The sequence below is a fragment of the Choloepus didactylus genome, chromosome 3 (genome assembly GCF_015220235.1).
Source record: "Choloepus didactylus isolate mChoDid1 chromosome 3, mChoDid1.pri, whole genome shotgun sequence".
Lineage (NCBI taxonomy): Eukaryota > Metazoa > Chordata > Mammalia > Pilosa > Megalonychidae > Choloepus > Choloepus didactylus.
The window spans coordinates 45,254,497-45,268,586 of NC_051309.1; the positions used below are offsets into that span (position 1 = coordinate 45,254,497).

The 14,090-nt window shown below is 43.4% G+C and overlaps 1 protein-coding gene and 1 pseudogene across 2 annotated transcripts in view; one reads left to right on the forward strand and one right to left on the reverse strand.

Annotated features, from left to right (window-relative positions):
* On the reverse strand, positions 1-12,629 carry LOC119530248 (annotated as a pseudogene).
* Positions 12,293-14,090, forward strand: part of TMEM33 (transmembrane protein 33) — a 20,828-nt gene continuing 19,030 nt past the window's right edge. For both annotated transcript variants that reach the window (XM_037829694.1, XM_037829695.1), the window contains exons 1-2: positions 12,293-12,425; positions 12,603-12,672. In XM_037829694.1, the coding sequence (XP_037685622.1) occupies positions 12,628-12,672 (45 nt within the window). In that variant the 5' untranslated portion in view covers positions 12,293-12,425; positions 12,603-12,627. The remainder of the gene's footprint in view (positions 12,426-12,602; positions 12,673-14,090) is intronic.

A 14,090-nucleotide genomic window follows, 5' to 3' on the forward strand; every position in this document is an offset into this window, starting at 1 on the left:
TTAGGAAGTGGTGGCAGGGAGGTGGTAGAAAGAAATGACCAATATGACATGCTCAAAAGGCTGGAAAAGCAGTGCCAGGATAATAAGAAATCTGTTCAGTTCATCTATAGTTCTAACCAAGACCCTGGTTAATTGACAGTGGTCCTTCTTTAAAACATAACCTTCAAATAAATTAATGCAGAACTTCTAGTGTTCTAACATGTTGTAGGTGATTGAAGTGTTCCCAATGATCCAATAAATCAAGTTCACCATGAAACCTATCACTCTAGATAGCACCATAAGCAAAGCAGAAACTGACCAGGGGCCAAATATGCCGCCTTCTCCAAACAAGACTGGAAGAAGGGCAGAGCCACCAACACCGTGGTCCAGAACATAGGGGCCTGGTTGTACAGCAGCTGCATTGAGTTTATTTGCGATTCATGCTCCTACCCACACTTGTTAAAGGGATGTAACTAAAACACCAAGCGCAGAAAACACCGTTCCAAGAAAATTAAATTTCACATGGTAGTAAGAATTTAGCATTACACCTAAAGTTACGGGAATCGATGTGAGCTTTACTCTGGTAGAGAACGTTTTCTTGTAGCAGACGGTCTGGACAGCTGTGATCGCTGGCACGGTCATGGCTTTGGCCAACTGGTAGGTGTTGTTCTGCAGAGAGAGAGGTTGGTGACCACCATGAAGCCACAGAAGCCGAGAGCCTGGAAGAGGAGCCAGGAGATTGCAGAGTGGCAGACTTTGGGGAGGGAATATGTCCAGCTTCTGGCAGATGAACAGGCCCAGCCAAGTGATCACGACATGCACCAGGGTCAGGTTCATGTTGGGGAAACCGTGGTGTACATAGAGTCATTTGTCGAGGAACACGATGCTGACGGACGCCAGCAAGCTGAGCAGGAGCCCGGCTGCCGGGCCGTTGCCGCGCACCTGGTCTGCCAACCACGCCGGGATCCCAGCACCCGCCCAGCGGCGAACCTCGCTTAGCCAGAGCTCCCGAGCCTCCGAGAGGGGCGTGGGGCTTGTCTCCGGCTGCTCTTCCCTCGGCTGCCGCTTCCACGGAGCCACGGGTCTGTTCCCAAGTGAGCAGCCGCAACAGCAGTGCACACACGCCCCGCCGCAGCCCGCGGAGCGGGTGGGGACGCGGTTGTATTTTTTTTTTTTAATTAAATTGTTTTAAAAACTTTGTATTACAAACATAGTATATAAGGCGATCGGGCAAAAATTCTCCACCCTTTCCCACTCTGCATTGAAACAGTTTCTCAGGTTTCCTTCCTGAAACTGTTGCCGGAGCCCGGAGGGTACCCGAGATGAGCTCCGATGCAGGCTCGTTTTTTCCTGTCTCAGGAAAGAATTCAGGGGCAAGAGGAACAGTAGCAAGCAGTAAAGTTTATTTGAAAAAGCCAGCGCTCACTGGTAATAAGGAACACAGGCCTGAGAGGTCAGGGCCCGTGGGCCCCAAGAGAGGGGCCGCACCTGGCTGAGCTAGGTCCAGGTTTTATATGTTAGCATGTTGCTAGGCTTCAGGCTAGGGTTGGGGGTGGAAATTCCCATTCTCCCCCACCCTGGCCTAACCCCTCCTTTTCCTCCGCCTGTCTGTCTTAGCTGGTTTTGAGAAGTAGGTTTTGGTCCCCCTTTTGCTTGGCCCCTCCTTCTTGCTCTCCATCTGGCTATCCATGACTTGATGCTGTCTTTCCATTTGAACTGATCCATGCCACTGACCTGCCCAGAGTGCTCTATTCTAGCTTGCCTCTAAACTTAAGACCTTATAACACAAGAGATGATTAAACAAGCACCCTGATAGAATAGGAACACATTCAAGGATTTCCATGAGGGATTCCTGATGGGGAGAGGGGAGATTGGTAATAGACTGGACTGACTAGGATTAAAGATTAAGGAAAATTCCAATACCTAAAGGAAGTGGGGGGAAGGGAGGAGAGAACGTGAACAAAGGCACCTAATAGTGGTGCAGTTAGCTCATATTGGCTCTTAAAAACTTCTAGTTAGATTTTTAAAAATTCTGTATGCTGGTTATTATGCATGACTGTTGTTAAAATTAAACTATATAAATTTATAATAAATTATATTAAAAACAAAGATAATAAATAATCAATACTCATCACTTCCTAATTATTTTTACTACATCTTACTATTATCTATGCTCTTGAGACTGTTTTATTTCTATTGTATGTATGTATGTTCATCAATATATTGTTGGTAGTTTGAAAATACATCAGGGTGGGAGTATTTACACCATGGAAATTAGCAAACACAACAAATCAGGGCTTGATTTATTATTTTAAGTGTCTAGACTTAAAAACATGATGGAGAAAATGTTAATAATACAGATCACATTTAAGTGTGTTGTGTCTGTAGCTGTTACATTGTGAATAGCACAAAAAATTGAGTAAATATTCTTCCAGTATTCAAAATCTGTTATTCAGTTCAGCAAAAAATTTGAAAGAGTGAAGTTTCAATCTATATTTTGGTTGTTTCATTTTCATCTAATTCCTTAACAAAAATATCAAGCAACATTCATGGAATTACACTTATTATCAATTGCAACCATTTGTTGGCTATGGATATAAGAGTTCAACAAAAATCAGCAAAAGTATTCTGTGAGAATCAACTGGCTATATGCAATTTACAATGAAGAATATTCTATTTTTTTAAGATAGTAGTTATATTATGATACTGTGAACAGTTGTACACTTTGGATGATGGTATGGTATATGAATATGTTTCAATAAAATAGTATTGTATTAAACAGATAGAAGAGAGGACACAGTTTATTAGTAAGCATTTCAGATTTACATGCATGTAAAGGTGCATATGTCTACAAAATTTAGACAAATTTCTTGCAAATTTACATACTAAAGTGGAAGAAAGAACAATTGAAACTTCTCTTGTCTCCTTGAGAGATAAATGGATACACTTTTTGACTGTGTTCTATACACAGCCCCATGAAGACCTCATAGCCAATTCTGCAAGTAGGTGTTTAGTTATCCTGGCAGGATCAGAAGGCCTGAGACCTTGCATTGTAAAATCAAAAGATCAGGCCTTTTACCAGGCCTATTATTTTTTCAAGGAAACACTCTGAGGAGGAGAGGGTAGAAAGGCAAAGAAAGCATTTGGTGGTCTTATCCTTACAGTTGACACAACAAAATATATCAGAGTATTTTATATTTTAGTTTTTTTATAAGAAGAAGATACGTATATATCCTTTAGAACAGTGTTTTCGTTTCCTTGGCTGCTTAAAGCAGATACGTGAAATGGATTGGCTTAAACAATGGGAATGTGTTAGCTTACAGCCTGAGGCAGAGAAAATTTCCATATCAAGGCATCATCAAGGCAATGCTTTCTTCCCAAAACTGGCTGCTGGACATACTTGGGTACTGTGTCACATGGCAAGGTACATGATGTTTTGCTGGTCTCTCCCTTCTCTTCAAGGTTTATTGCTATCAGCTTCTTGCTTCCATGGCTTTCTCTCTTTGTCTGATTTTCATTCTTCATATAAAGGATTCCAGTAATAGGATTAAGACCCATCCTGAATGTTATTGTTTGCTAATGCTGCTGTGATGCAAAATACCAGGAATAGACTGGCTTTTATAAAGTGGATTTATTTGGTTACAAGTTACAGTCTGAAGACCATGAAAATGTCCAAATGAAGGCATCAACACAAGTATACCTTCACCGAAGTAAGGCCAATGGCATCTGGAAAACCTCTGTTAGCTGGGAAAGCATGTGGCTGGCATCTGCTAATCCCAGGTTGTGTTCCAGCTCCACTCTCAGCTCCTGTGCATTCTTCAAAATGTCTCTCTTGGCTGCAGCACCTCCTTCTGTCTGTGAACTCTTTTATAGGATTCCAGTGATTCAATTAATACTGAATGGATGGGGTAAATGGTCCATGGAAATTATCCAATCAAAGGTCTTGCCCACAGTTGATTGAGTCACATCTCCATGGAAACACTCAATCAATAGGTTCCGACCTAATCAACACTAATATGTCTGCCCCCACAAGACTGCATCAATAACATGGTGTTTTGGGGAAATAATACATCCAAACCAGAAAACTGAATGAGGTGGATCACAACTTAACTGAAGTAGCCTCAACAAAAGGTCCTACTTACACAGTGGGTACACACCCATAGGAATGGATTAATTTTTTTTTAGTTAAAAATGCTTCCTTTATTACATAAAACCAATACTCCTACATCTTAGTTCAACTGTTTGTGCCTCTCTATATTGTGCAGTGTTATGCCTGTGATATTAAAGACAATGACCTCAAACTGTCATCAGGTACGTTCAAGTGACCGTGAAATGTCACACTCACTTCCCATTTCACACACAGTCAACAAACTGCTCTAGAAAATTGAGAAGTTCTTTCAGCCTCCAAATAAACATTTATCTAGTGCCCCCACCCCCAATGATTGTACCAGAAGCAGCAAAGTTCTGAAGGAGATGCAGTTAATGATCTCACAGGGGTCCTAGCCTGTCAACATATTGTTTCACATTAACCAAATGTTCCAGTTTGCTAAAGCTGCTAAAATGCAATATACTAGAAATGGATTGGCTTTTACAATGGGTGTTTATTAGTTCACAAATTTACAGTTCTAAGGCCATGAAAATGTCCCAGTGAAGGCATCAACAGTACAATACCTTCTCTGAAGAAAGGCTGATGGCATCTGGGGTTCCTCTGACACTTGGGAAGGCATATGGCTGGAGTCTGCTGGGCCTCTCCTAGATGCAGCTTCTGGCTTCCATGGTGGTCTCTAAAATGTCTCTGGCTTCTGTCTTAGCTCCTCTCTCTCAGCTCCCGTACGTTCTTGCTTGTTTCTCCCAGGGCAGTTCTCTCTAAGCATCTGGGGGTCCTCTCTTAGCTTTTCCAAGGCAAACTTTGGATTTCATCTCTTAGCTTCACATTTCCAAACCTCTTTCTGTCTGCATCTCCAGGTGTCTGGGTCTGTGTCAGCTCTGAGCTCATTCTCTCTCCCTCAGTTATCTTAAGGATGCCAGTAAACTAACTAAAATCCACCTTGAAAAGGCAGAGTCACAGCTCCATGGAAATAACCTAATCAAAAGGCTCTACCCACAATTGGGTGGGTCAAATCTCCACGGAAACAACTTAACAAAAAGTCCCAGACACAATAGATCTACCCTCACAAGAGTGGATTAAAAGAACATAGTCTCTTATGGGGTACATAACAGTTTCAAACCATCACACCAAGTATTTTACAATGGAGCCCTAACTTGCATTATAGCCAATTAGCTGTTCTGCACTGAGACAAAAAAAAATGATAGGCTTCTTTCTCTTTCGTGATTTCTGTGGTATAGAGCACTTTTGAATTTTCATGCCATAAAAAATGCAACATACTTCATCAGCACTCTTTCATTGCACTCCTGAGGCCATGTTTACCACATGTGCTGGTTTGAATTTGTTATGTACCCCATAAGAGACTATGTCCTTTTGATCCACTCTTGTGGGGGCAGATCTACTGTTTATGGGGCCTTTTGATTAGATTATTTTCATGGAGATGTGACGCCATCCATTCAAGGTGGGTCTTAATTAGTTTACTGGAGTCCTTAAGCCAGCTGAGGGAGAGAGAGAGATCTCAGAGCCAAAATAAATTCTTAAAGAGAAGCAAGCAGAGAAGCTAAGAAAGAAGCTGAGACATGTATCTGATTTTGAGTTCATCTTTCCTCCAAACCTGCTCATCCCTCTATTTCCATTTCCAGAGAATGCTTCCTCCCACATACCCAAGCCAGAAACCTGGCCACCATCCTGGACTCCTCCTTCTCCCTCACCCCACATACCCAGTCCCTCTCCAAGTCCTGTGGATTCCAGCTCTAACCATTTCTTCCATTGGTCCACTTCTCTTCTTCCCTTCTCACACAGACCATGGTGATAGCCTCTAACTGGTCCCTGTGTCCAGGCTTGTTCCCCTCCAGTCCCTTCTCATCCCTGATAGTAGAGTGTTCTTCCTTTATTATCATGAAACATACCAAAATAATAATAATATAACCAATTTGTGTGTATCTACCATGGAAAAGAACAACCAGCTCTGAGTTGTTCTTCCTAAAACACAAAATTGATTACATCCATTCTGTGACCTAGCCACCTTTCAGTGGTTCCACATTGTGTCTAGGATGCAGTCCAAGCTCCTTAGTATGGAATACACGGCCCATCGAGATGTAGCTCTGTCCTATCTATTGAGCCTCATCTCCTGTCACACTCCATAAGTGAACTTTATGCATAGCCATATCAAACTGCAAAAATTCCTAGAAGACTCCATGCTATATTGTATACCTGCTTTCCTATTGTTTGTGATGTTCTCCCCACTCTGGCCTACTTGGTAAACCTTAGCCTTTTATGTCATTTTCAGGTGGTCTTCCATAGTACACAACTACCTTGCTCGTCCCCACCTCCAAGTAGAACTGATTCTTTCTTCCTTTATGTCTATCACACATAGTCATGCATTTATCACTACGTGTTGGAATTTGTTCACATCCACCTAAATTATAAACTCCTTGAGGATAAAGCTATCTTTTACATCCTTAACAATTAGCACTGACTCTGCTGGCAACCTGATTCATAGCAATGCTCAATAAATATTTATTGATCTGGCCCCTGAAAGAGAGAGGTGGGGAGTCTGAGAGAGACATTTTGCAGGGAAGCTAAGTTGTGTAATCCAGAGTTTGCCCCCAGGAGAAGCAAGCAAGGACCTACAGGAGCCAAAAGAAGCTAAGAGACAAGCTGAGTGAGACATTTTGGAAAGAAGCTAAAATATGTATTCCAGAGTTTGCCCCTGGGAGAAGTAAAGAGGGCCCATAGGAGCCAATAGATCTAAGAGAAACACTCATACAGAAACACCCTGGGAGAAACAAGCAGGGAAGGAAGCTGACTGAAGCCCAGAGACATTTTGGAGGAAGCCATAGAAACCAGAAGCTGAGCTCAGCAGAGCCAGCCATGTGCCATCCCATGTGACAGAGGGACCCCAGATGCCATCGGCCTTTCTTCAGAGAAGGTATCTACCTCTTGATGCCTTAATTGGAACATTTCCATGGCCTTAGAACTGTGAATCTGTGAACTAATAAACCCCCATTGTAAAAGCCAATCTCTTTCTGGTGTATTGCATTCTGGCAGCTTTAGCAAACCGAACACCACGTCAGTCACAGGAAGCAGGGAATGGAGTCATCTGTTCCCAAGTCTGTGGAGCATCATCCTTGTGAAAGTGGGACAGAAGGACTTAGCTGGATTAAATTTAAGAACATGTTTTTCTGGGGTACATACAGCATCAAACCACCACAGTAGGTAAAACATGTACACATAGAGGCAGATTCACAAGTGATTATAAGAAATGTTAGAAAGTACTAAGTGCTATACAAATATAGAGTAAGTGATTGTGGTGGCTGGATGCCCAGGTCCCCTCCTAAAAGCACATAACAAACCTGCTTTAGCCAAGGACAAAGATCAAGAAAGTAAACAATCTCCCGGGAGGGGGAAGAATGTAATTATGGATGTGAAAAACTGGTTGATTGTATCTTAGCCTTAAAGACTAACCTTAGTAAACCTCATGGCTTAGGCCCCTTTAATGATTATACTAGAGACCCAATGTCTCATACTATATAGAACGTCTTTGTTCTAAAAATCATATATTGTGTGCCAGTTTGAATGTATTATGTCCCCCAAAATGCCATTATCTTTGATGCAGTCTTGTGTGGGCAGACATATTAGTGTTGATTAAATTGTAATTCTTTGAGTGTTTCCATGGAGATGCGACCCACCCAACTGTAGGTGATAATTCTGATTAGGTAATTTCTATGGAAGCATGGCCCCACCCATTCAGTGTGGGCCTTGATTAGTTTACTAGAGCACTATATAAGCTCAGACAGAAGGAGGGAGCTTGCTACAGCCAAGAGGGACACTTTGAAGAATGCACAGGAGCTGAGAGACATTTTGGAGATGGACTTTGAAAGCAGACTTTTGCTCTGGAGAAGCTAAGAGAGGACAAATGCCCCAAGAGCAACTAAGAGTGACATTCTGGAGAGAAGCTGAAGCCTAGAGAGAAAGCCATTTTGAAACCAGAACTCCAGAGCAGACACCAGCTACGTGCCTTCCCAGATAACAGAGGTTTTCTGGATACCATTGGCCATCCTCCAGTGAAGGTACTCGATTGTTGATGAATTACCTTGGACACTTTATGGCATTAAGACTGTAACTGTGTAACCAAATTAACCCCCTTTATAAAAGCCAATCCATTTCTGGTGTTTTGCATTCTGGCAGCATTATCAGCAAACTGGAACACTTGCCTCATGCATTTCTGTTCCCTTTGCAGAGTGCTGATATCCAGAAAGGCTACCACTGGAAAAACTTCTCCTGTTCATAAGTCCCCAAAAAATTCATGTCTGCTTCTGTGCCTGGTGTGTATTTTGGTCTTGCTGTGGTCCCTGCCCGTGCTTTGCAAGAGCTGGACCTGGGCCTGAAGAGTGATATGTGAGTGCAGAGGAGGTGGCATTTTAGCTCAGCTAGGGGGATAGGTAATCCAGGCTACATATCCTGAGGCATTGAACTTGGACAGTGGTCTTAGAAATAGAGAAGTTTACACAGCATCAAGAGACCTCCATTTGACTTCTCGGCTATCGCTGACCAGCACCTGCACTGCCCATGAATAATGGAGAAAAACCTCACATCTGAGAGAACTGGAGCACTGCAGGTTCGTGGATTCCAAATGGGATACCAGCTGCCCTGCATATCCCCAGTCAGCAACCTAACCCTAAAATGCTTGAATTTCATTCTCAATCCACTGCTCTTTCAACTTTCTCTTCCCTTTTCTAGGTCTCATCAGATGACATTGCCTTTCCTGCACAACCATATCTAGTCAGTAACCAAATCTTGGATGCCCACTCTGAGTCATCTTTCCTTTTCTCTTCCTGTAAATGATCACCTCAGTTCAGAATCTCACCACTTCTGTCCTATATGGATGTATCAACCTCCCAACAAATCCTCCTGGCTTTTAGCTTGCTCCTCTGATGGTCCTTGTACTATTTTGGATATATTTATGTCCTGCCAAAAGCCATATTCTTTAATGCAATCTTGTAGGGGCAGACTTATTAGTGTTGATGAGGTTGGAATCCTTTAATTGAGTGCGTCCATGGAGATGTGACTCAACGGGTCTTGAGATTTAATCACTGGAGTCCTATAAAAGAGCTCACAAACATAAGGACCTAAGAGCAGCTGAGAGGGACATTTTGGAGAGCAACTGAGAGAGACATTTTGGAGACTGCCATTGAAAGCAGACTTTTGCTGACTCTTTGGAGATGCCAGCCCAGAGTTTGCTCCGGAGAAGCTAAGAGAGGACAAAATACCCCAAGAGCAACATTTTGAAGAATGCACAGGAGCAGAGAGAGGAGTTGGAACACAACCTGGTATCACCAGATGCCAGCCATGTGCCTTCCCAGCTGTTCTAGTTTGCTAATGCTGCTGGAATTCAAAACACCAGAGATGGATTGGCTTTTATAAAAGGGGGTTTATTTGGTTACACAGTTACAGTCTTAAGGCCATAAAGTATCCAAAGTAACACCTCAGCAATCAGGTACCTTCACTGGAGGATCACCAATGGTGTCCGGAAAACCTTGGTTAGCTGGGAAGGCATGTGACTGGTGTCTGCTCCAAAGTTCTGGTTTCAAAATGGCTTTCTCTCAGGACGTTCCTCTCTAGGCTGCAGTTCCTCAAAAATGTCACTCTTAATTGCACTTGGGGTATTTGTCCTCTCTTAGCTTCTCCAGAACAAGAGTCTGTTTTCAACGGCCATCTTCAAACTCTCTCTCATTTGCAGCTTTTGTGCTTTCTTCAAAGTGTCCTTCTTGGCTGTAGCAAGCTCGTTCCTTCTGTCTGATCTTATATAGTGTGCCAGTAATTTAATTCAGACCTACCCAATGGGTGGGCCAACACCTCCATGGAAATTATCCAATCAGAGTCATCACCCACAGTTGGGTGGGGCACATCTCCATGGAAATACTCAAAGAATTTCAATCTAACACTGATAGGTCTGCCCACACAAGATTACATCAAAAATAATGGCGTTTGGGGGACATAATAGATTCAAACTGGCACACCAGCTAACAGAGGTTTCCCGGATGCCACTGGCCTTCCTTCGGTAAAGGTATATTTTGCATAATGGCAGTGTTCTAGTTTGCTAATGCTGTTGGAATGCAAAACACCAGAAATGGATTGGCTTTTATAAAGGAGGTCAATTTGGTTACAAAGTTACAGTCTTAAGGCCATAAAGTGTCCAAGGTAACACATCAGCAATCAGGTACCTTCACTGGAAGATGGCCAATGGTGTCCAGAAAACCTCTGTTAGCTGGGAAGGCACGTGGCTAGTGTCTGCTCTGGAGTTCTGGTTTCAAAATGGCTTTCTCCCAGGACACTCCTCTCTAGGCTTCAGTTCCTCAGAAATGTCACTCTTAGTTGCTCTTGGGTATTTGTCCTCTCTTAGCTTCTCCAGAGCAAGAATCTGCTTTCAACAGCCATCTTCAAACTGTCTCTCATCTGCAGCTACTCTCTCAGGTTCTGTGCATTCTTCAGTGTCCCTCTTGGCTGTAGCAAGATTACTCCTTCTGTCTGTGCTTATATAGTGCTCCAGTGAACTAATCAAGGCCCATGCTGAATGGGCAGGGCCATGCCTCCATGGAAATGATCTAATCAGAGTTATCACCTACCATTGGGTGGGTCATATCTCCATGGAAATACTCAATCAAAAGGTCACACCCTAATAAAAAAGATTAATCAATCTGCCCCACAAGATTGCATCAAAGATAATGGTGTTTTGGGGGACATAATACACTCAAATTGGCACAGGCAGCATTAACAAACTGGAACATGATGTTATCTCAGGATGTCATGCTTCTGCTTAAAATTGTACAATGGTTCCCTGTGACTTTCAGGGTCAAGTTCAGATCCTTTCCTTAGTGCACCCCTGCATGCCTCTCTAGCCCAAATCTTCCACAATCCCTCCACTGGCTTCTTCCTCTTGGTCATACTGAGCTAGTCTCTTGACTCTGTCCTGTTGCTTCATGTACTTTCAATTCCTCTGTCTGAACTCTTCTTCCCCATTTAAGCATTTGTTTACTTGTCCTTCATGTCTCAGGGGCAGGATTACCTTTTTTCAGAAAACTTGCCCAGATCCCCTATGATTTAGATACTCTCCTCTGCACTCCCATAGTGCCTTCCTATGCTTACCTCTGCCTCTGCCCATAATACAGATACACTGTGCTGTGATTTCAATTTACTTGTCTTCTCTTCTCATCTTTCTATGCTCTGTGCCAAGCACAGGGTCTGTCACATAGCAGGCTTTATTAAATATTTGTTGAAAGAATTGATTAATATTAGAAGAAGAACCACAGGGTCTAGTGAGCCTCTGGATAGAGAGGGTGAAGATGACATTTCTGAGTCTTCCATATTAGGTAGTTGTGCCAGTTTGGATGTATTATGTCCCCCAAAATGCCATTATCTTTGATGCAATCTTGTGGGGGCAATTAGTGTTAATTAGGTTGGAACCTTTTGATGGAGTGTTTCCATGGAGATGTGACTCAATCAACTGTGGGTGAGACCTTTGATTGGATAATTTCCGTGGAGGTGTTACCCCAACCATTCAGGGTGGGTCTGAGTTAAATCACTGGAGCCATATAAAGGACCTGACAAATAGAAGGAACTCAGAGCTGCAGCTGAGAGAATCATTTTGGAGACAGCCATTGGAAGTAGACTTCTGCTACTCCAGAGTTTGCCTGGGAGAAACCAAGAGAGTACCCCCAGCTGCCTAGAGAGAAACGTCCTGGGAGAAAGCCATTTTGAAACACAACCTGGGAGAATGCAGACCTCAGCCAGTGCCTCCCCAGCTAACGGAGGTTTTCCACATGCCAATGGCCTTTCTCCAGTGAAAGCACCCAATTATTGATGCCTTACCTTGGACAAAGTTAAGACCGTAACTTTGTAACTGAATAAACCACCTTTATAAAAACCAATCCATTTCTGGTATTTTGCATAACAGCAGCCTTGGCAAACCCTAACAGTAGTAGAAATATTTCGTGCTTTGCACTTGGGCAGATAGGACCCTCTGTGAGCTGGAGATGAGGGCAAAGCTGCTTCGCCAGCCTCACTTCTTAGCTTACCCCAACCAATGCGCAAGTGGGACAGAGAGAGCCCAAAGGAGAAGAAAAACTACACTTCCCGTCATGCTGCAGGGCACCCCCTCCGTTTTCCTCCTCACTGTCGTCACCACCTCTTTACCACGGAAGTGAAAGGAGCACTTCCCGGTTCGGCAATAATCTGGAGCTCGGGGTGTTGGAACAGTCCAGTTGGACCTTGCTCCGAAGCTCCGCCTTCTCTCCGGTTTTTCTGGAAACCTAGCGTTCCTCACGGCGGTACCGAGCAGGTATTTCCCCGCCGCAGCAGGTGGTCCCCTGGCAGTCTACCTCCCCCCTGGGCGGGCGAGACCTTTCCCCTGAGAAGGCGCAGCTGGCCTGTGGCACTGGGCAGGGGAGTGGTTACCGGGGTCGTGGACCCGGTGCTGACGCTTTGTCTCTTCCTTCTTGTCTGTTCGTGATCGCAGCATCCCAGACGCGTGTGAGTCCCCCATGGCAGATCCGGCCCCAAACGGCCCGCAGGGGGCGGGCGCAGTGGTAAGTGAATGTGCAGGGTCGTGGGGCTTGATCTACAAGAGTTAGGAAAGAGCAGGAAGTGTTGCAAGCTGGCCCCGATGCGCTCCAGAAGCTCCATGCTTTCAGGAACGGGATTTGGGATGGGTAAGGGATTGAGGTGGGGAAGTGGGGGGGCGGGTTATGAACAAAAATATAGAGAGAGCTATAACTCTGTTTCTGAGGCGACAACGGGCCGGCCAGGAGCAGGTAGTACTCACCTGTGTGCCATGGAAACTGGGCCTTCTTGCCTCTTTCCACTCTTTGGTCTCTGATTGTCAGAGGCTCCAAGGTTGAAGATGCCATCTGAGGTGGTGTTGTGATACATGCGTCTCATTCCGCACATTAGTACTTGCAGACAACGTTTCTGCTCACTATATGCTGTTATGTAGAAATTACACAAAGGGAGGAGAGCCGTTTTTTCCGCCTTCACTTTGTTTTTCTTTATGAAGAGAAATATACTTTACGACGCCAATCTGCAGCCTAGTTATTTGTACCAAAGCATTTTTGCCCTGCTAGTTTTAAACCCTGTATGTGAATTTGGTGAGTCGTCTTTTTTTTTTTTTTAGAGTTTGCAGCATCTCTATTTGCACATCTCTGTTTTTCTTTTGCAGAACAATTTGAGAGTTAGCTGCTTACATCATGATAGTAACCCTTAAATACTTCAGTATTCTACGTGACCTGAATGAAAGGATCACAATGCAGTTTGACATTGATAACATGTTATTACCTAATATATAGTCCGTATTCAAATTTCCTCAACTGTTCTTTAAAACTGCTCCTCCCTCCTTCAGGATCTAAACTAGAAGCATGCATTGCATTTATTCTCCATATCTCTTTAGTCGCTTTGATTCTAGAACTGTTGCCTTGCCATCCCCCTCCCCCTTTTATTGCTTCCATGGCATGGATATTATGAGTCCAGACCTGTTTTGCAAAATGTTCCTCAAATTGGATTTGTCTGATTGTTTTTCAAATCACTCGTGATTCAGGTGAAGCATTTTGGCAGGAATACTATGTAAGTGATATAGTGACTTTCTCAGTGTATTATATATATATATCAGGGAGCATTTTATGTTGATTTGTCCCATCATTGGCTGTGTTAAGTTTGTTTGGTTAAAGTGGTGTCCACCCAGATGGGACACAAGAAAAAAAAAAAGAAAGGAAATATAGAATGTAAGCTTTATATCAATGTTGAATTTCTCGAACTTCTTAGCTGCGTTTAATGAGATTGCATAAAATAATGTTCTTGTCCATGGGAAAGGTATATGTGAATTATATTGTTTGTTCAAAGATATGTGCAGCTTGCTCTCATATGTTCAGAGGACAGAGCAATAGATGATGGCAGTTAGGGAGGGAGGGAGGGAGGGAGAAAGGGAGGGAAGGAAAGAGACAGTGGTGTGACA